Below are 22,663 nucleotides of genomic sequence, written 5' to 3'. Positions count from 1 at the left end.
GCCATCCCCAGAGAACCGGGCGCTGGCACTGCCAAGAGCCATCCATCATCCTCGCGCTGAAAAGTGGGAAAACAAACAACAAAACCCCGACCCCGCCTCATTTAATGTGAACCAAATACAAAAGCCACAGGAGAAAGGCTTTCCTCTTTGAGCTTCCCTTTTCCGGCCCAGAAACACCAACAGGCCAAGATAAGGGCGTTGTGGCCGCCCCCTGGATGGTTTCAAAGGGTTGGCACCCACCCACCCCCAGGCCCACTCCCATGGCTAATGGCCTCCCCCGCCCGCCGGAGCCCCAGGGCAGGGGGTGGCAGGGGAGGCGGCCGAGGCCTCGCGCCAGGGGCTTGGAAGTGGTTTAAGGCTCGCGCTGCAAAAGGGAGGAAGCGCGGCCTGTCAAGAGGCGTGATAAAGCATCTCCATATCGGGAGCTTTCCTTTTAACTGCATCCAGCCAGCGCCGGGGCTGGGCCCCTGTCAAGGCCGAGCGACTTCCTTTCATGTCGCCCCGTGTCCTCCGGTCACCACCGTGTCCGCGGGCCCACAGAGTCGGAGCATCGCGTGCTGGCATCCTCAGTTTGGGGCCAGCATCTCCGAGAGGCCGAGGTGCTGAGCCTGCAAGCCTGGGCGTCTGGTGGACTGTGTGGCGTTTGCAAAGTCACCCAAAGCCTCTGGGCCCTGGATTTGTCACCAGGAAACCAGAAGAAGGGATTAAAAAGCAGTGGAAGCCAGCGGTGTAGACCGGGGGCGGGGTTGGGAGCTGGCAGACCCAAGCTCGAGTCTTGGCTGCTGAACTCGCTGGCTGGTAACCTGGGACAAGCCACTCAGACCCTCTAAAAACGCGTCTGCGTGTGCAAAATGGAAACAGCGCCTGCCTATTCCATAGACTCATGAGGAGGAAATGAGTTGTTACACACAGGCAACTTACAACGATGTCGGCACATAGTAAGTGCTCAATGTACATTAGCCATCCTCTTCAGTGTTTCCACGGGGCTGTTGCGAACAGGGGATGAGGTTTAGTGTCATCATGTCATGTCTGAATAACGGGAAAGTAATGATGTAGCAGAGAAATCGCTTCAGCCTCACAGACCATTCTGCTCACCTTCCCACTCAGGGGTGACGCCCCAGATGGACACGGTGACTCCTCTCCCGCAGGAGGAGAGAGCCTCCCATTATGGCTCTGGACGCAAGCCAGCCCCTCCATCCCAGGCAGCTCTGCAGAAAGAGCCGCCTGGTCCAACACCCCGAGAAGACCCAGCCGAGCCAACACTCCTGAGAGGTCAGCGTGCGGAGGCAGCACTGAGTCCAGCTCGGTCCCTGCACAGCCCCTCCCTCCGTGCCGACGTTGGCACCAGGAGGCTCTCCTACCAGGGTGGGCAGCAAGACCCAGCAAAGAGCCTGGCCCAGAGCCCGGCGGCTCTGACCGTCAGCTTTCTCAGGCCCCATCTGCGTCTCAGGTCTGAGAGTCACTGGGGCTACAGAGCACCGCCCCGTCTGTACAAGGGTAGAAACAGACACCCACCTCGAATGTGCTCACTGCCTCGGGGATTAAATAATACACACAAAGAGCTCTGGAACAGCACCCGGCACACGTCGGGTACCATAAACGTCTGAGGTGCCATCACCCATTTCAAGCCTTTCAGGCTTGAAAGGCAGCTCAGGGTCATCATTCATTCATTCGGCTCACGAGTCCTTAGAACAGAGAGGAAGGGGTGGGGCCCACGCTGCCACTCAGGCCAAGCCTGGCACCAGGCACTGTGACGCCCCCAGACAGTAGCTCAGAGAGGTGAAGTAAGCCGCCCAAGGCACCAGCTCAGAAGGGTTACAGCTGGGAACCAAAGGCCGGTCCAGAGGCATCCCCAGCCAGCTGCTCTGCTGCTAAAGCGGCTCCTCCCATTTCCTCTTTGTTGAAAAATCATCCTTTTACTTTCAAGTGGAAACACACCAGTGATTCCCTTCCACTTCACTCTGAAGAGATTTGTTATTTCAGGCCCCAGAGCCCTTTCCTTTGCTACCATTTTCAGACCTCTGCTCGTTCCGGCGGCAGCCCGCCCTAGCCAAGAGCTGAACACCGCTTCGTCTGCGTTCAGAGACTGGGGACCGCGAGGGGGTGAGGGGCTGGAACTTGGCTGCCAGCGGAGAGGCCCCCCAGGCCCCCCACCCCCGGTCCCCTCACAGCAAGGGCGAGATTCTCACCCCCCGAGACAGAGAGGCGAGAGGCCGAGAAGCCAGAGTTTGCCAAGAAGGGCTTCTGGAAGGAAAGGGAAATGAAGTCTGTTGTAAGAAGGAAACACTCACTCTCCCTCCTCAAGGACTAGCGAGGCCCGGGAGGCCGCCTGGACGCCCAAGTCCTCTGTTCACAGAGAGAGACGATGAGCAAAAAGATGGCCACTCGCTGGACTGAAGGCGACTGCAAACGGCGGTGCCCACTGCGCACAAGCGAGCCACACGGGGACGGGAGGCTGCACGGGGACCCGAATGCACCCCGTGGGAGGGTCACAACTGGGGCCCAACAGCAAGTTCAGAGGCTTCCCCAGCCTCCTGTCCAGGCAGTGGGGTCTTGGAGCTGACCCCCCAGCAGGCAGAATGAGCCCCCGCCCAAGTGTGCGGGGCCAGAACCCCAGCCACCCCAAAGCCTCCTTTCTGATGGGGGTTTGAGTGTGCCTCTCATACGCCACTCAAAGCGAATGCAGCTTCTCCATAATTTCAGGGGCAAGCAGAGACAAATCCCAACTTCAACGCCCAAGATGAAGCTGGGGGCTGGGTGAGTACCATAGGGCGTATGGGTCCTGTTGGGTTCAGCTTCATCCGGTTCTGAGCTGGGATTTCCTTTGCTCACTGGCAGAGCGCAGATAAAGCCTGCAGCCCTTGTTTTTAGCAAGCATGGAATTTGGAGGGACCGAGGGAAGCAAACTGGCTCCCTGTCCTCAATCCGTGGGGTTCAATTACGTTTCTTTCCGTTACTTTCTGAGCTTAAAACCCATGATAAACACACTTGTCCCCGCTGCCACGTGCAGGAGCTCATATCAACCACGCTGGCCAGGCTGACACCCCAGTGTGTCACCTGATGAAGAATTTAATTCACATCTCAATTATCCTTCTTCCTTGATCTCCATGAAAAATCTGTCCAAAAGAACAGACCCCAACCCCTTGCTACTGAAATGAAGGACAACCCTGTCATTTTTATTGAGGGGGAGTTCAACTTTATAATTCAAAGTCTCACTTCTATCTTTTTTTTTTTTTTTGTAAAGACTTTGGGTAAATCCAAAGTCCTTTTTCCCTGAATATTCATGGAAGGACTGATGCTGAAGCTCCAAAAATTTGGCCACCTATGCTTGGAGCTGACTCATTGGAAAAGACCCTGATGCTGGGAAAGATTGAGGGCAGGAGGAGAAGGGGACGACAGGGGATGAGATGATTGGATGGCATCACCGACTCAATGGACATGGGTTGAGCAAGCTCCAGGAGATGGTGAAGGACAGGGGAGCCTGGCGTGCTGCAGTCCATGGAGTTGCAAAGAGTCGGACACAACCGAGGGATTGAACAACAACAAAAACGCTTAGATATGAAAGTGAGTGAGACCTGGGAAGTTCTTTCCAAGCATTTCCCACAACCAGTGACAAATCCCTATCCAGGGTCACCAACAGGGCACCCAGAGGAGCCAGGGAAGGACTTGAACAAACACTGGACCGCCCAGCTCTGACCCCAATGGAGGGCAGCCGCCCAACCCCAAGCACTCTTAACACACAGAACATGGGCCCAATGTTGCCAGATCTTCTGATTATTAACACCAGCCAGAGATCCAACCTTTTAAGAGAAATCTCCGAATTTTAAAACTTGGTAACTGGTGTCAACTTGATGTCCTGAGCTGCTAAAACCATCCGCAGACAGACTCGGGCCCCGAGCTCCGAGACAGCGTGCCGTCAGTTCTGCAGGCTTTCTAGGCTGTTCCTGAAGCCTGGAACATTCTTCCCTCATATCTCTCAACACCTTGTTCAAATGTCACCTCCTCCCAGAAGCTGCCCCAGATTTTCTGAGCAGAGTGAGTCATTCAGCCCAGACCCTCACCACCTCCTCCCTCTAGTACATCCATATCTGCTTTATCCTTATCTCCGTAAAAAGAACAATAATAATAATACCTAACCTCTGTGGGACTCATTCTACCAGGCGCTCTGCTTAATGCTTCACCGTCATCATCTCTTTTCCAAGTACCGTCACCATTCTACTTTAGCCACAGAAAGGTTAAGTCACTTGCCCAGAGTCACACAGCCAGTAACTGGCAGAGTCAGGCTGCGAACCCAGGGCACCGGGCTCTGTCCCTCCCCCTGCCATTAACTCTGCCTTCAACCACCTCCCTCAGACCTCCTGTATTCCCAAGTCCAGTTCCCCCAGCAGAGCAAGCACTCTCTGAAGTCAATATTTGCCGACTGGATGAGGGATGCAGCCCAACCTGACCTCCTAGAAACCCCTGGAAGGTTCTGGGGGCGGGCATAAGGGTGTCATCCCCTAGACATAGGTTGTTCTCAGCAGCTAGCTGGGGGTGGGCAGATGGGCCCAAGAGGTAAGGAAACCCCCCCTCTCTCCGACTGAAGAATGTTACTCCTGTCCCAGCCCTGAGAGGGGACTCGGGTCTGACCACAGGACAAGACCCGCACCCCGGTCCCCAGCGAGTCAGCCTCCCCAAGTCCACTTGGCACCCGGGGACGCATCTTCCAAGGTTGTGCCTCTGCCTGAGGAGAGGACGACACACCCGCCCCCAACCTCATCCCCCATTGCGGATCCAAAGTCAAGGAGCGATTTGCTTCCCCGACAAGAGAAACAAGTCCACCAAAAATTAAACACACACCAGGAAAATGCATGGGAGCAGGACACGGCGGGGGGGGTGGGGGGCCAAACGGGAAGGGTACACGGACTCTTTGGACACACCCCGGCAGCTCCCTGTCTGATCCCCTCTCTGTACAACCAGTCCTTGGTAGAGACGCCCAGCTGAGCCCGAAACCGCCGCTACCCCGAGCCCAGAAGCCCGACGCCGCCAGCCCTGGGCATCCACGCTGAGTTTCCCCGCAGCTCCTTTCAGCTGCCTGGACCCCTCCCCCTGCAGGGCGGGCTGAGGAGGGGTCATCGGAACAGGAAGATGACGGGGTGAGAGCTGGGAGGCGGCCTGCATGGACAGGGCCCTCGAGGCACAGTAAACAAGCCTGCTGCCTTGTTCCGAGCGGAAGCCCAGGAGGCCCGATCCTAGCACAGCCCTGAAAGCACCGTTCAAAGTTAAAGTTAGACTCACGCAAAGCTGCAGCCCCTAGGGGAACTTGGGCTCCACAACAATCCTCCCTTTGACTAAAAACCACAAGGAAACACCCACGCTACTTCTCGATTAAAAAAGGAAAGTGAAAAATAAGGTTCTTCTTCTTCTTCATTATAAAACTAACTTGTGCCCATTCTAAGTCCGCACTTCTGTTAGCCTGCGGGGAGCCCGAGTCACGCTGGGCAGAGACCGGGGTGGCGGAAGCCTGGGCACGTCCCCGGGCTCCGAACTGGCCCTTCTTCATTGTTGTCACTTCCCTCCTCCGCTTCCTCCAGCAGAGCAGAGCCACTGAGGGGCCGCCCGGGCCAGCACCCCTGTCTGTCCACGGGGCCACGGCGAACTGGGGCTCCCCAAGGCTTCCGAGGGCCAGCAGGATGGTCCCTCAACTGATGCCCGCGCACTTTAGGTGCCTCTGAGTGACGGGCACGGTGCCCAGGCCTGGGATGGAGCTGGGGTGGAGGGTGGGCGGGTGGCTAAGCTGGAGGGAGGGGTGGAAGGAGGGGAGGAAGGGAGACTATCTCGGGCTACGAAAAAACACCCAAAGAGAAAGGGAGCAGACAGAGAGGAAAAAAAAGAAAGCGAAGTCGCTCAGTCGTGTCCGACTCTTTGCCACCCCATGGACTGCAGCCTACCAGGCTCCTCCATCCATGGGATTCTCCAGGCAAGATTACTGGAATGGGTTGCCATTGCTTTCTCCAGGGGATCTTCCCTACCCAGAGACTGAACTGAGGTCTCCTGCCTTGAAGGCAGAGGCTTTACTCTCTGAGCCACCAGGGGTGGCAGAGGACAAGGGTAGCTATTTTGACAGAGAAATCAGGGAAAGCTTCTTTGTGGTGCCCATTAAGGTGAGACTTGAGTGAAGCAGAGACAAGGGCTGTGTGGACATCTGGGAATGTGAAGAGCAAGTGCAGAGGCCCTGAGGCAGGATGCGCAGAAATGCAGAGGCCCTGAGGGAGGATGCAGAGGGCCGCCAGGACGGTGCGCGTGGCAGGCGTCAGGACGAGCAGAGGCAGGCAGGGATCGGAGGACACAGGGCCCCGCAGTCCAGGGTAAGGAGTCCGTGTGATCGGGGCGGGAGGGGACACAGCAGGATTCAGAACCAGGGAGGGCTGCGGACCCATCCATGTCTCAGACAGACCCTCGCAGGGGGAGGGACACCAGTTAGGAAGCCGTAGTGCCACCCAGACAAGGGGGGGATGAGAGCCCCAGGGGGGCAGAGGGGAGGCGGTGACTGTGAAGTATCAGCATCACCCTCCCTGGCACAGACACACAGGCCTGTGATAGACCGACAGGCAAGCAGGGTGCCGAGAGAAGCGCACAAGAAGGAGAGAAAGACTGGAAATCTGAAACAGTTCCACGTGCTCTCAGCATAAGGCTTCCCCTGGGCAAGCCACACATTTCTCGGGGGCTCAGCTTTCTCATTATAGTACCCAATTCATAGGGGAACTAAGGGTAAGGCAAGGTGATACTCAGTGCCTGGCGTGTCGTACACGCTTGATAAAAAATACATTCCCAACTTCTGCTTTTAACACTCCAAGTGGTGGCTCTGCCAATTTAGTCACTGAATAAATTTTATAATTCATATCATCTCTCTGAGCCTCCATCTGATAAATGTAAACCAATGATGACTGTACCCTCCTCAAGTACTTGGTGTGAGATGGAATGAGACATTAGCTGAGCAAAAAGTCTGGCCCTGGGTAAAACAGCAACTGAGGCCCTCAGTAAAATGGTAGCTGAGGCCCTCAGCAAAATGGTAGCGGAGGCCCTCAGTAAAATGGTACCTGAGGCCCTCAGTGAGATAGTAACTAAACCTCTCGGTAAAATGGCACGAAGCGAACACACCAGTCATTCAGCTAGATGATTTCTAAGTCTCCTTCCAGCTCAAGGATCCCCAAACTCTCAACCAGTCAGCTTCAAGTCCATGAATGAGTCAACTCTGGAGGTGGGAAATGATGCGAGTGATACAGGCCAAGGTGACGAGAAGCTGGAACTCCCACCTCAAAGTGAACAGAACTAAACGCAGGCGCTTCTACTCAGGTGACACCTATTGATCTGAGTCACAGGCTCATGTAAGCGTAGGGGTGGGGGGAGGGTGCTTACAGAGTAGCACCCCCTGTTTCAGAGCCAAGGCCCCACCGCTCAGAGAGGAGAAGTGTGAGAGCCGGGGCTGCACAGTCAGGCTTGGGCAGAGGTGGAAGCTGACGAGGCTCCGCGCCGGCTGGTGAAAGAGCAGGAAGGAGAAAGCAACAGAAACCCCACGGCAAGAAAGAAAAGCCTGGAGAAGGGAGGCCTTTCAGACAAGCAGAAATGCCCTTCTTGCCACCAAGAGGTAAAGTCAAATAGATGTCTTAAAGGACCAGGTAATATATCAATGAGCTGAGCAGCCAGTGCAAAGGCTGATGAATGTCCCTAAAGCTACTCACAGTCAGATTTTTCCTCTTTTTAAGAATTATATCACCAGGGCCATGGCTAAGTTGCCTGGCATTTTTGTACAAATTAGGAAAACATACCTCTCCCTCTGCACCCTTAGAAGGCACGTGTCAGGACACTGTCTTGATAGATATGCGAACATGAATAGGTGCCCTCGTGATATGCAGTGCCCTTGGGCAGTGCATAGCCTGTGCAACTGCACTCAGTGACACACAGAAGACTCCCTGGGCTGTGACTGGGAGACCTCTGTCTACATTCCATGGTCATATAAAAGGCACTGAAATGCCACAGCAAAGGTCATGGGGGGGGGGGCCTGTTCACTATTAATACTTAATCCCTAATCAGAACCCACCTCTGAACTAATGTCCAAAGTGGACACCAAGAAGGCTCCTGCCTCAGGGCCTTTGCACTCACCGTTCCCTTCCTACAGCGCTTTCCCTCAAGACAGTGACACAACTTATTCTCTCACTGACTCGAAAATCTGGTTAAATCTCACCTCTTCAGAAAGTTCTTCCCTAGACAGCATCCGCACCAACTCACAATCATCTTCCATCCCCCATCCTGCCTTATTTTTCTTATTGCTTTTTTTTTTCCATCACTAGATTTATTGTTTTGCTGTGTGTCTGCTTCATCAGAACACCAACTCTGTAAGAATACGGGATTCGTCTGTTCTGTTCACTAATCTATCCCCATCTCCAGTCAGCAAACTTTTCCCAAAAGGACATGAATCACCAGGGGATCTTATACAAGGGAGGTTCCCACTCGGCAGACTGTGGAGAAACCTGGGACTCTGCATTTTGAACAAGCCCCCAGGTTCAGTTCAGCTCAGTCGCTCAGTCGTGTCTGACTCTTTGCGACCCCATGAATCTCAGCATGCCAGGCCTCCCTGTCCATCACCAACTCCCGGAGTTCACTCAGACTCACGTCCATCAAGTCGGTGATGCCATCCAGCCATCTCATCCTCTGTCGTCCCCTTCTCCTCCTGCCCCCAATCCTTCCCAGCATCAGAGTCTTTTCCAATGAGTCAACTCTTCACATGAGGTGGCCAAAGTACTGGAGTTTCAGCTTTAGCATCAGTCCTTCCAGTGAACACCCAGGACTGATCTCCTTTAGGATAGACTGGTTGGATCTCCTTGCAGTCCAAGGGACTCTCAAGAGTCTTCTCCAACACCACAGTTCAAAAGCATCAATTCTTTGATGCTCAGCTTTCTTCACAGTCCAACTCTCACATCCATACATGACTACTGGAAAAACCACAGCCTTGACTAGACGGACCTTTGTTGGCAAAGTAATGTCTCTGCTTTTGAACATGCTGTCTAGGCAAATGGACTGAACTGAGTGAGAATCCAGCATGAAGCCTGGCGTGTGGTGACAGCCCCATCAATGTTTGTTGAATAAATAAGAGAGAAGCAGGGAAACCACTCAATCCTACTCCAAGCTTTTCTTGCTACTTTTTAACCACACCATCCTGCCCACACTGATACCATCTGTGGCTTTTACTGTCAATGTATCATTTTTGGATGGAGCGAGAAAGGATACAGGCATAGATGTGGGATACAGCCAGTGTAAGCTGATGGATTCTTTTACATCACTATACCTGCTGCTTCTAAGTCGCTTCAGTCGTGTCCGACTCTGTGCGACCCCATAGATGGCAGCCCACAAGGCTCCCCTGTCCCTGGGATTCTCCTAGGGACAGGTAAAGCCAAGGCTTAACAAACATTTACTTGAGGCAGCTTCCAAAACTATTCATTAGGGCAGTAGTTACAGTTTTACAATAAATGTCAAATTAGGGAGATGGAATTCCCTTAACAGCAACCTCAGTTTGAATGAAAGAGTTCTATTTGGTTAAGTACATGATGCCAAGAAGATCTACTCAGCTTTACTTACTACTTGGAAAATCAAAATGTGATGCCTTTTTAAGCTCCACAGTAATAATGGCCTTGATCGTTTATTGGCAATTTTAAATATGCAGGGCATTCTGCCAAGCCTTTATAAATTACACCACCAGTGATGAAGGCGATGACAAGAGTGCATCCAACCACAAGGACAGACACAAACCGCCTCTTGAAGGACTCAAGAAACTGGTGACACGGGAGCTTCCGGGAGATGAGGTGCCCCCGGCCCCCGAGGGTCTGAGGAGGGAGGGAAGTCTTGTCCTGAGCATCTCCTGTATCTTTCGAATTCTGCATCATGTGGATACACTTCCTTCCCCAAAAGTAAGTGGTACAGGAAACCAGAGCTGGCTGTACTCAGCACTGTCTCACCCCCTCTAGATCCTAAGAGAGAAGTAACATGCTGTCCAACGCGCCGTGAGGGATCCGGAGGCCCCAGGGGTCAGCTGATCCTCGTTCAGTCATGCCAACTGGTGTGATGAGAACAAGTCAGGGTGGGCAGGAACCCAGGTGCAGGGAAGGGTGATGGGCAGCAGGAGAGCAAGCACCCTAGCAGGGGGGAAATCTGTCCTGATGGTCAAATAGACTGGATTTATTTCCTGATTCTTTTTTCCCCAAATACCTAGGTAACAACAGAAGCCCCCAAGAGCAAGCTGGAAAAGTGTCTCAGGATCATCGACGACTCCTAAGGGTGCAGGCTTTGGAGCTGGAGCCTCCAGGCTCAGGTCGAGGCTGACCCACTTCCTTAACCTCTTCGTGCCTTCAGGTGTTCCTGGAAATCATGGCAGCATTGCATCCTCTCACACACGGGAGGCACGCAAAGCAGCTCCCAACTGCCTTGGATGTTAGCTATTATCCCCAGATATCATGAAAACAAACACAGACTCAGTAAAGGAAGGGGGCAGGGCAGGAGCTAGGTGCCATGAGCTTAAGTGTGCAAGCGTGAGGAAAACACCAAAGAAGGAGATTAGTTCTCTCCAGGTGACAAGGGGGCTGTCTGCTTCCTGTTTTATATATGTTTCAAATGCTGAATACATACCAAGATAAGAAAAATAAGAGAACAAAAGTTACATATATGATCATACATCACATATACCTGATGCACATAAACACATACATATACATATAGTATATGTATAGTATAGCATATGTGTGTTTATACATTTATATTAAAATATTACATATATGTACATACACACACACATACCCCCACACAAACTTTTCCAAACTTGAGTCAGAATGTTCAGAATCAGGCAAAAGCAGTGAGCCTGAGGAACATACACAACAGGGGGGATAGTTTGGCCAAGGAGCCTAGAGGTGCGCTTTTAAATTCAGCTCCAGGACTTCCCTGGTGGCCCAGCAGTTAAGAACCCACCTGCCAGTGCAGGGGACACAGGTTCCATCCCCGGTCTAGTCAGATGCCACCTGCCGCAGGGCAACCAAGCCTGTGCCACAACTGCTGAGCCCACGTGCCCTAGAACCTGTGCTCGGCAACAAGAGAAGCCCCTAGTGAGAAGCCCACAGCCCACAACTAGACAAGAGCGCCCGCTCTCTGTAGCTGGAGAAAGCCCACACGCCGCAGCGGAGACCCAGCACAGCCACAGAGAAACTTTAGTATAAATTCAGCCCCGCCACGTCTCAGCTACGCAACCCTGAGCAAGTCCTCTGACCTCACCCAGGGCACCTGCCAGCAGATGACAGGCATGCGTCTCATCTATGATCAGCATTGCGTTTGTGTTCATCCCAGCGCCAGGGTGACAGGCGCGTGAAACCAAATGTCCATGCAAGAAAAACAGGCTCCTTCTTTATCCTCACAGGATGGTCCAGAGGCAGACAAACAACCACAGGGAAGAGGGGTGCTGCGCACACGGGGGTGCCTGGCGCACGCCAGGCGCCATGCTACGCATTTCCCATCTTGAGTCATTTATCTTTGCCAAAACCCTAGGAAGTAGGCATTGGTATCGCCCTCTCTGCTCAGTGGTGTGACCTTGAACCTCAGTTTCCTCATCTGTAAATGGGGTTAATAGTGCCTCCCGCAGGTGGCACACAGGGAAAGCTTGGTCAGAGTCACTAGCGACTGACTGTTCCCTGGAGAAGGCACTCAGCGCCCCCGAGCTTTGCTCACCAGGCAGGGACAGCATGCCTGCCTGAGCCCCTCCGTGCAACGCGCCTGTCACATAGTAAGTGCTCAATAAACAGACACAATTATGGGCAGAACCAGCCCATGGAGCTGCGAGGCTCAGAATAGGCAGCCCTAACCTCCACACTGTCTACCAGGATTCAGAAGATGGTTCTTCTTCCAAAAGGCAGCACAGACCAGTGGTTCAGTGCAGGTTCTGCCTGAACACCTCCTACGTCCAAATCAGAGCCACCACTCACCGGCTGGGTGACATCAGCCAAGTTGCCTCCCCTCTCTGTGTCCCAATGTCCTTGTCTGTAAAACGAGTCATCCTACCACCCACACTCCACGGCGTGGCTACAAAGATTTAAGCAGCTCACTCGAAGGAGAGTCCCCAGAAGATGCTCAGCACATGTAGCTGCTATTGTTCTATCCCCCCGCCTGGCCCTTAACAGGGACCCACAGATATGTTTATGAACAAGTGAAGCTTCCTCTCCATGTTCCCACTGTTGCCGGACGCACTGCAAGCACTGTTCGCTTTCTGGAACAGCTATTCTCTCAAGATCCTAGAAGCCTCCGTTCTCTGCTTACACTGGGGGGCGAGGGGTGGGTGAGGTCTGGGGCTCACCCGTGGTCATTTCTATTGCCCCGTGAGCACCTCGTGCTTCCCTCGGTGTTTCCCTTGTGCAGTCAGGCGAGCGCACTGCACCATCCAACCCTGCGCCGCCCCGCCCCTCCACAACCGTGCAGGCCCTGCCCCGAGGACCCTCTGCTCCCCGCCCCCGCCCGCCACGGCTCACCTTGAACGCCAGCACCTGTCTCCCTGCTTTTACAAGGCCTACGTGAGCACTCCAGCCCCAGCCAAGGTCACCCAGGAGGGCTACATCTGGCCCACAGATACACTTGGTTTGGTCTGTACTCTTTTATTAAAAAAGAAAAAATTTTAATTAGTGGCCAGTGTTACAATCAAAAGAGTGGTATGTAGACAAAGGCAGGGCAGTGAGGACGGCTCCTCCTAAAGCTGGCCTCGGCATCCCCACCCCACCCCACCCCACCCCACCCCACCCCACCCTCACCTTTAAAGGAAAAGGGTGGGTCAAGCCAGCCCCGGACGGTCACTCCCCTCTGAAAACAGGAGCATCACAGTGGCGGGGGCAGGCCCTGCTCAACCCTTGGAACTCCAGCCTTCCCCAAGACTGCGGCCACACCGTGCCTCCTGCCTGTGACCCGTGTCTCAAAAAAAAAAAAAAAAAAAATCCGACTAGCCTGAACACACCAAAACCCAACCAGGCCCACTTCCCCTGCCCCACGCCGGCAGTTTTCCCACAGCACTTATCACCTTCCAACACACTATTGAATTTTCCTATTTATTAGATGTATTGTTTATCTCGCTGCAGCCAGAAAGTCAACGCCATGGGGGGCAGGAATTTGCCTCTGTTTCCTCACAGCCGTATTCCCAGAGCCTGGAACGGGCCGGTCACCTGGAAGGTGTGTAGTGATGAATTCTGAGCGAAGGAGGAGCAAGGCGAACCCCGGGTGATCAGCGCACACGCCCCTCCCTGAAGCTGGGGCGTCGTTTCCCTCTCCGTTCCTTCCCCAGAAGGTCTGATGGAACCTCTGTCAAGCAAACGCAGCAGCCCTGATCGAGACAAATTAGACTCAGCAAGTCCCGCCTCCGTTTCCCCAGCCAGCCTCACCGAGCACAGAGCTTTATGAGTCGACAGGAGCCAAGAGGCCCAGCCGATTGCCAGAGAAGCGAGGCTCCTTGTCAGGACTCCAGTTTCGCCTGGTAAGGAGGAAACCCCATCTGGCCTCTTTCTCCCCTGTCTCAGATGTAATTTAAAGTGAGTCGCAGCAAGGACAAAAGCCTAAATCCAACAGGATGAAAATCACTGTCCTGTAATCTGTTTTACGAGAGGAAAGCTCGGAGACTTGACTGGCCTCCTCTGGGCTGCGAAGGCGGCGACTGAGACAGGTGCGGCCCGGCCTCCCGGTTTTCTCCCTGTGAAGCTCGGTCCTGCAACCCAGGGCGAAGCTGAGATCAGGTTTCTGCATCTGCAAGGAATTTCTCCTAAAGGAACTGCCCATGTTGTTTCCATATGTCTGAACATCTGTTGGAAAGAATCAGGAGCATTGTCTTTGGAGGTGTGTAGTGTGCTTAAACAGCCTCGGATTTTGATTACTTTCTAACAAAGAGGATGGCTTTCCAATCCTTCCTTCAGTTGAAAACACGTCCCAGAGAGTGGTGAAAATAACATTTATCGAAAGCCCCCACACAAGGATGGATGAAGAAACTAACCGAGTGTCCTCTACGGGGAATTTCTAACGCAGGATTACAGTGAAAGGCTCTGGAAGCAGACAGGGAAAGGGTTAAGTAACAATGGCAGCTCTCAACTGGGGTATTATGAGCTCCCATCAGCTAGAGAGCCAGGGAAACATTTAAAGCCCCACCTTACAAAGCCGCCTTTGAATGCCAGCTTTGTCCACCCAAGGACCACTGCTTCCTGCCCGGAAATAGAACGAGGAAATGATGGCCAGGTTCCACCAAAAGGCATGTGGCTCTTTCGAGGTGAATTGAGTGGTTCCCTTTCTCTGATCCCTACAGGTCAAAGTCAGGTCAAAGAGCTAAGATACCCAGACTCCTCAGAAAGAACCATAAACTGGCTCTAGCTTCATGCAATTTAGAGCTTTCTAGGTGAAACTTCCCGGAGAAGGCAACGGCACCCCACTCCAGTACTCTTGCCTGGAAAATCCCATGAATGGAGGAGCCTGGTGGGCTGCAGTCCATGGGGTCGGGAAGAGTTGGACATGACTGAGCAACTTCACTTTCACTTTTCACTTTCATGCATTGGAGAAGGAAATGGCAACCCACTCCAGTGTTCTTGCTTGGAGAATCCCAGGGATGCACGAGCCTGGTGGGCTGCCATCTATGGGGTTGCACAGAGTCAGACACGACTGAAGCAGCTTAGCAGCAGCAGCAGCAACAGGTGAGACTTCCAGGTTCATACACCCGACCACAGGCTTGCCACCGTTGCCTGGATGCCTCGCAAGCCCTTTCTAATCCCCTCATCCCACAATGAACTTGTAATCTTCCCCTAAGAAAGTGGCTTTCACCCCAAGTCTTCCGGAGTGGCAGATGACGCTTCCCCTCCACCCACGGCTGAGCCAGCGCTGAGTCCTGAACCTCACTCCACGGAGCCCATTCTCTCCCCTCCCAGTGACACCTCCCCATCCTCACCACCTTGGCCTTCCAGCTGGCACTACCATGCCTGTCAAATTCACCTCCCTGCTGCCTCCCTTAGAGGAACCCGCTCCTTAGAGGGAAGCCCGAGCGATCCCCAAGTATTCAATCAGAATCGCCTTCCCTCCCTGCTCAAAACTCGCCACTCCCTTCCCCTTGCCCTGAAATAAAGCCCTAGTTCCTCATCTTGGCTCATAAGTCCCACCAACCATCACCCTCCAGGCTAGTCACGTGACGCTGGCCTTCCTTCGGGTCCTCGGAAGTTCTTCCCTGCCTCAGGACCTTTGCGTGTGCTGTGTCCTGTAACACGGAACATGCCCCCCGTCCACCACACCAAAAGAGAGACAGAGAGGAGGGGCGGTACTCCTCTCCTTGCTGGCTCAATCACCTGCTCCAGGCCCCAGGTGACAAGTCAGCTCCACAGAGAGATTCCCCCGTCTAACGCAGGTCATCCGAGTCGTGGCTGCTTGGCACAGCTCGTTCTGTCTCAGCAGTCACCCCCAACTGCACATCCAGCAGAGGAACTCCCAATCAGCTGTCAGTCTACCTTGGAGTCCAGGTATAATCCCAGATGGCCTCATCTGGCCTGCCTGACCCACCCACATCTCAGCGACAGTCACACCAAACCATCCTGGTCTGCTTGGCACGCCCTGCCCAGCCCCTCGAGTTCCACCAGGGCACAGACCTCATCCATCTCACACCCATCAGTACTTTACCAGCGCCTGGCACACTGCCTGGCACACAGCAGGTCCTCGACAAAATATTCACCGAGCGAATGAGTCATGAGATCTGAAAAGCATTTAAAGTTTGGAGCAGACTTTCTTCCCAGACCAACTGACATTCAAGAGAAAGAAAAGACAAAAGAAAAAAGCAGCTGAACATGGCATATGCTTAAGGTCTGCAATTTTATATTCAAACAAAGCGAAAGAAATGGTCGTGTACTCATTTTATTTTCATATAAAGAGGTGCATAAAACCACTAGGCGTACAGAAAAAGTGAAGGTTTATAGTGCGGCAAATAACGAGAAGGGTGGGAGCCAGTCACTGAGAGGGAGGAGAGAGAGCCAGGGCACAGTGCAGAAACAGACACAGATGGAGAGAGAGACAGAGATCAGGAGAGAAGCCAGCAGGAGCTCCTAGGCAAGTAGGAAGCAGGGCTCTTCCGGGACTGGAAGGGCAATCCTCCAGGCTTTGACAGAGGTTTTCACACCTCCTTAAAGGTTGAGAGTCCTTGTCTTCTTAAAGCCCCCTCTTCTTGTCATTTTTCAAAGAGGGTTTTTTTTTTTTTTAATGACTTCCTATGCTAAAACAAATCAGGGGTTAGCACATTTCATTTTGAAGAAAACCCGATCTATTCAAATGATTAAAAAAAAAAAAAAAAGGCTTCACTTTGTGTCTTTTGAGGATGTGGCTATAAATTTTTAAGTCATACATTGGGTTTTCAAAGTAACGGACCAGAAGAGGGGCAGTGCGCCTTCCCTGGAGGTGCAGTGGCTCCGCTGTGGGGTGGGGTGGGGTGGGGGGCGGGGCGCAGGTGTGATCCCTGGTTGGGGAACTTACGATCCTGCGTGTCGCATGTGCAGCCAAAAAAAAAGAGAAGCGGGAATGCCAGGTACAGTGTAGAGGACATCTTTAGAACTGCATCTACAGTCTACTTTCTCTTCTGGAACTTTCCATGGCCCCAGCCCTTGATGAATGGGTGAGCAGAGCTTTGCACTGCGCATGGTCTGACCTCTCTGGCCAAGCTAACTGGACAGTGGGTGGCACCCTTCCTAATCAGAGCCAATTAGGATTTCCCTAAAGGTCAGGATTTGGACTCCAATGAGCTGGTGAGGGGCTAGAATTAAGACAGCACAGAAAATCTGACAGGCAGGAGGTGCGGGCATCTTTCCACCAGGTCTTCTCTGTCTGGTGAGAACGAGGAGGCAGGGAAAGTTGGTCTGCAGAGAGATGTGGAAGATGAGAAAAGCTGTCTAGCAGGCAAAGCCAAACACCAGAGTCCAAATTCTAAGTCCACCATTTGAGAGCTATGACCTTGAATAAGGTCCCTGACATCTCCTTGACCTAACTGTAACTACTTCCTAGGGCTTTTCTGAGGATTAAATAAATTTAACTTAACACAGATCCTCACTTGGAAAGGGTGTGACATGAGATAAGTGCTCACCAAGTGTTAACTATTATTTGCATCATCTTGCTAAACTGTGAGTTCATGGGGGTGAGGGTTTCTGGCTGTTTCGTTCATACCATACCCCAGAATCTAGAACCATGCCTGGAACAGAGCAGTGCTCCACACAGGCTTGCTGAATAATCAGAGAGCAAAGACGCCACGTAGCCCCTCGAGGACAGACACCGTGGGCACAGCCCCCCAACTCTTCTTGCTTCTTCCCTGCTTTGCCTGTGCCAGGATGAAAGCCAAGTCCTCCCCACTGGTTGACCAGGCCACCCATGCTCCCTCCCCTGGCCCTTCACAGTCCAGTTACGTTGGCTTCCTCAAGCTCCTCTGCCACAGTTTGCTTCCTTCTGCCCCCAGGCATTTGTACCTACTGTTCCCACCACGCATTCTCAGCCCTGGTCTTGTCTTTGAGGAAATCTTACCAGGGAAACCTTCCCCTGTCTACACTGACTCATGCACGATTCCTTCCTGCCACTTGCCACAGTTTGCAATGTTATTGTTTGCGTGATTAAGTCAGCAACTTTACACCCCCAGATCGTGAGCTCCATAGAGAAGACTATAGCTTCTCTCTCTGTCTTTACTGAACCTCAGCATTAAGCAGATGGCAAAGGGCAGGTGCTCAGCAGATTCCTACAGGACGTGTCCACCTGTTGACTGGATTGACTGAGCAGAGAAAGAAATCTTGGACTCGTGACCACCAGCCCAGGTTCTTCCTGAGCTGAATCTCCTGACCTGATTATATGTAACTCCAGTAGGCTCCTTATACACTCCCCCTTTGCTCACTGCCTTTCAATGAGTTTCTCTCTCCGTTACAACCAAAGGCTTTGACTCCAACATACCCTGCCACCACCTCCAGGCCAGGAGGTTCTCATCCTAGAGTAGATAAGCCTCCCTTGATAACGATATGAAGATTTTCTTTTCCAAAAATCAATTTTCAAACATGATGGAGCAAATAATATGAGACCGGCCCTACCATCATAAGCAACTATAAAATATGACAAAAGTTTACAAGGTTACTGCTTTCGGGGCGGGCGGGGGTTGGTTAGAAGAGAAAGGTCACATGGATATGTGTGGCCGAGTCCCTTCGCTGTCCACCTGAAACTATCACAACATTGTTAATCGGCCACATTCCAATATAAAATAAAAAGTTGAAACAATGCTGAATATATTTGAGATCGAAGGTCATGAAAGGATAAAGATGGATGTGCCATTTCAACCCAGGAGAAAATAAGCCAACTGCTTTCAGGCGTTAGACAGCAGGCAGCATACGACCGTGGTCCACGACGGAAAAGAGACGCGTCAGGTGAACACAGGTTCCCTGCAACTCTCTGCCTGGGGACACTTCCCCTCCCACATGCAGAGCGTGGAGTTCAAACAGAACACAGTGGTCCTGCTGAGCAAGGGGTGGCGGCAGGGTTCAGAGTCCCAGGCTGTGGAACCAGCTAGGATCTGTGGGTAAAGCATCAGAGAGGGGGAGGGGGCTGGGGGGCAGTTCCCCAAGTCTGTGACCAAGGGCTGGGCTGGGTAATCAGGAGAAATGTGCAGGGTTTATCAGAAAGAGGCATCTATAGGGTAAAAAGGGAAACAGAAGCTGGAGGTTCAGCGTAGCTGGAATATCAGAATTCTAGCTCATCAGAGAGGAGTGACCTCCCCAAAAAGCATCTGAAAAGACTAGGCCTTAAGAATGAGGTCATGCCTTAGAGTAAAGCCTACTTTTGACCCACCCTTACACAGTCTAAAACCAAGTCTGTGACTTCCCTGGCTATCCAGAGGTGGAAAATCTGCCTTTCAAGAGGACACAGGCTCGACCCCTGGTCTGGGCAGACCCCACATGCCTTGGGACAACTAGCCCATCCCACAGCTGCTGAGCCCATACTTGAGAACCCTGGAGCCCCAACTACTGGGCCCTCATGCCTCACCTAATGCAACCCACATGCCAGGGAACCCACGCTCCGCCACAAGGGAAGCCATAGCAAGGAGACCCCCAAGCACCGCAGCTCGAGAGTAGCCCCGCTCTCTGCAACTGGAGGAGAAAGCCTGCAGGCAGCAACGAAGGCCCAGTGTAGCCAAAAACAGATAAAGAAACAGAAATTTTAAGTAAAAATTTAAAACCAAGCCTCAACCAGATCCACAAAAGAAGGACTTTACTGGCTAACCCTACGAAGTTGAAGGGCATGGGGAACACCTCAGGCTTTGCACAGGTCCCCCATAACAAAGAGTAAAATCAAACCTGTGAAAGTTCACAGTGACTAGCCAGCAACTCAATTACATGCAGAGGAAGAGAGCAAAATCAAGAGTCTCTACAATGCCCAGCACACTTCACCGCCCCAGTATCACCACACAGCCAGCAATTACTAGATGTGCAAAGAAAGAGGAACACGTACCACGCGGTAAATGAAAAGCAATGAATAGAAACAAATCCACCCAAAATTGTGATGTTAGATTTAGAAAAAAAAACAATTACCAGGATTTAGAAGTTCCAACTAGTATCACTAAAGTCCTTAACCAGGTGTACACACTGGAAGCTACCTGTGGAAATTTTAGGGTTTAGGGTTTGTATGTTTGTTTTCTGTCTGAACTGTACTCATTTCATACAGCTTCAGGAGATGCCCAAGAATCTGCATTTTTAACACCTACTCTCAAAGGTTCTGATGCACCATCAGCTTCTTATCATAGAATACGTTGGTAAGTATTCTGCCTTCACTTTATACTTTCACCTCAGTTTATACTTTTAAATACTTTGCCTTCACTTTAAGGCAAATTTTTTAAAAAGAGTTAAATTAATTTAAATGTATTAAAGGGCTGGTTAATTGAATTGGCAGGTAGGCACCAGTCATCAGTTCCTGGTTAACCAGACTATATAATTAAGAATACTTTAAGTCTGATCATTTTGCAGGGAAATTAAAAAAAAAATTCTCTACTTATTTTGAAAAAAAATATCTGAGGTTAAATCAAAAGCCACAGACGTAAAAGATAATGATTAAGGAAAAAACAGTAGGAAATACTCTGGGTATAATGTAAAGAGAAAAAAAAATCAAAAGTACAAGCTACTGTAACATCAAGTATATAAATGTACACTGAACTTGCCATGTTTGTGAATAGAAAACAAGCAACAGGAAACATATCAAAACAGTAAAAAAAAAAAATAAAAATTATTCTAGGGAGTTGGACTGTGTATAGTTTTAACTTTTTCCCAGTGTTCAATATGCTGATTTTCCTTAATGGACTCTCACCTAAAATTTAAGCACAAAATGATGGCTTCAGAAACCTTCAATCCAAACACCACCTACTACAGTAGTGTCTCAATCAGAACGAGAAGGAAGAAGAGGGAGCATGAATATCACTTCGATCCCTATCCAGCGCAGGAAGACGTTTTTCCTGGCTTTTGAGTGGCTTTATTAGCTTCTGACACTCAATCTGAGACTTCCCATCCCTTCGAGGAATAGGAAGCCCAGACACGCAGCGCAGTCTAATAAGCACCAAACAGCTCCGCAGCAGTGAGCGGCCCAGTGGCCCACGAGGACACGGGAGGAAGGGAGCGCGAGTCCATACCTGAACGACAGGGTGGCCGCCCGTCGGGGCCTTGACAGCCCCGCGGCTGCCCTCCGTCTCGTAGTGCGCTCGGTGGTGTGGCTTGGGCTGCACCTCGATCCGCAGCTCGTAGGCGCCTGACTGGTGGGAGAGCGGCCACTCGAGCGGAGGGAGGGAGGCGGTCACTGGGATGCTGGAAGGAAGAGCACACAGAGCGGTCACGTGCGCAGTGAGCCACAGCCGGTGCCCCTGTACAACAGACGTAAAGGGCCCCTTCCCTGAAAACCATCTGCCCACAGCCGGTAGGATGCTGGCGGCTGGGAGGCACACGTTCCTGAGACTTGACCGGCGGCGCTCTTCACGAGGTAGAGATCTTTCTCCTCCTCTGTTTTCTCTTCCATCTTGGTGAAGACAGAACGACTGACATCTCAATTTCTGAAGCTCATTTCATGACATGTTAGTTCTAGCATGTTTCTAACGGCTGCAACTTCTTTTCCTCTGGGAATTTTGAAAAATATCACCTCCCACCTCTAACGGATAGTCCTTACAGGATGGTTTTTTTTCCCCAAAGGAGTAAGTGGGGGACAAGGAACTCTGTTACAGAAATCAGGGGCTCCACTGGGTCACTAACCTGCCGTGTGACTTTAAGTAAGCAGCTTCAACTCTTTCACTGTCAGTTTCCTAAACCACAAAGGGACTAAGTGGCATCTGAAGTGTTTTTCCAGCTCTTATTTCTATGTCTGATTATCTCAATTAAAAATATATTTAGGAGGAGGCCTTTCCCAGTCATAGTCATTACTTCTCAGGTCAAGTGTAGAACATCTAACCACAGGGAGGTGTCCGGCTTTGGCATGGATGAGCCAAACCACTCAGATTCCCTCCAGTTAAATGAGGAATAAAGGTCAAGAGCATGGCTGGAGTTACACACCCAAGCTCAAGTCCCAGCTCCATCTCCAAATACCTGTGTGACTTTGAGCAAATACCTCCATCTCCCTAGGCCTTAGCTTCCTCAACTATGAAGTGGGGACATTGAGATAACAGAAGAAGCTTAAGCCCAATAAATGCTCAATAAATATCAGCTATAATTATTTTCCATGTAATGTATATTTCAAATAAATGTTACTTCCTGTTGACAATCTGTATTAATGGTATTGGTAGTGTCAGACAATCTGACTATATTATTAATGATATTGAAAGTTGTAAGATCTTTGAGGTCAAGCCATTAAGTTTAATTTTACTATAAAATCTCAACCCTACCCAGCACACACAGCAGGTACTTGACATGAGCTTGGAATTATATTACTGAAGAGATGACTGAAGGCTTGACAATCTATATCTAGAGCATGCTCTCAGAGCCCCAGAGAATCTAAAAACATTTTCCCAAGATCACAGAGGAAGACACAGTCAAAGCTCCAATTTAAGCCTCTTGCGTCTTCCATACCTCTACCTTATGTCTCACTGTACTAATTTATTTAAAATAGGTCCAAGAAAATATTTAATTCACGGAATGAGTCTAGAGCAACGTCTGGTCTTCCATGAATATTCAGTGGGTGGGCGGATGAACAATGGAAGGATAAATGAAAGACTGAACAAACAGTTTTATTTCACGGAACCCTCGTGTGTTCAAAGTAGCTTTGAAGCTGCAAATGCATGAATTTGGGTCACTGTGTCCTGATTTTTCACATGCAGGAGGAAACATTAATCTAATCAGGATAGATAGTCTTTCCTGCTAAGTCCAGAACTGCCGGAAGCTAACATTATCCACTGGACTTAATTAAGCATTTACAATAAGGCCAATTCTATTCCTTCTCTATTAGAGCAATTCCAAGGGGAGAGGGGGAAAACCTCACAAACTCCATCAGTGCTACAGCTTAACCTGAACATACAACTCAGCTTATACTCGCATCCTCACCATGCAAGCACATCTCCAGCTAATCTTTATAATGACATTGCCCCCTGAAGTCCCAAGGTGTCCAAAGT

At 51.2% G+C, this 22,663-nt stretch overlaps 1 protein-coding gene across 4 annotated transcripts in view; it reads right to left on the bottom strand.

Moving 5' to 3' along the window:
- Positions 1–22,663, bottom strand: part of NFATC2 (nuclear factor of activated T cells 2) — a 151,320-nt gene that overhangs the window by 89,773 nt on the left and 38,884 nt on the right. For all 4 annotated transcript variants that reach the window (XM_040248150.1, XM_040248151.1, XM_040248149.1 and 1 more), the window contains exon 3: positions 20,705–20,876. In XM_040248150.1, coding sequence (XP_040104084.1) covers positions 20,705–20,876 — 172 coding nt within the window. The remainder of the gene's footprint in view (positions 1–20,704; positions 20,877–22,663) is intronic.

The sequence above is a fragment of the Oryx dammah genome, unplaced genomic scaffold, assembly GCF_014754425.2.
Source record: "Oryx dammah isolate SB20612 unplaced genomic scaffold, SCBI_Odam_1.1 HiC_scaffold_10, whole genome shotgun sequence".
Classification (NCBI taxonomy): domain Eukaryota; kingdom Metazoa; phylum Chordata; class Mammalia; order Artiodactyla; family Bovidae; genus Oryx; species Oryx dammah.
This window is presented reverse-complemented; position numbering and strand designations above follow the sequence as displayed.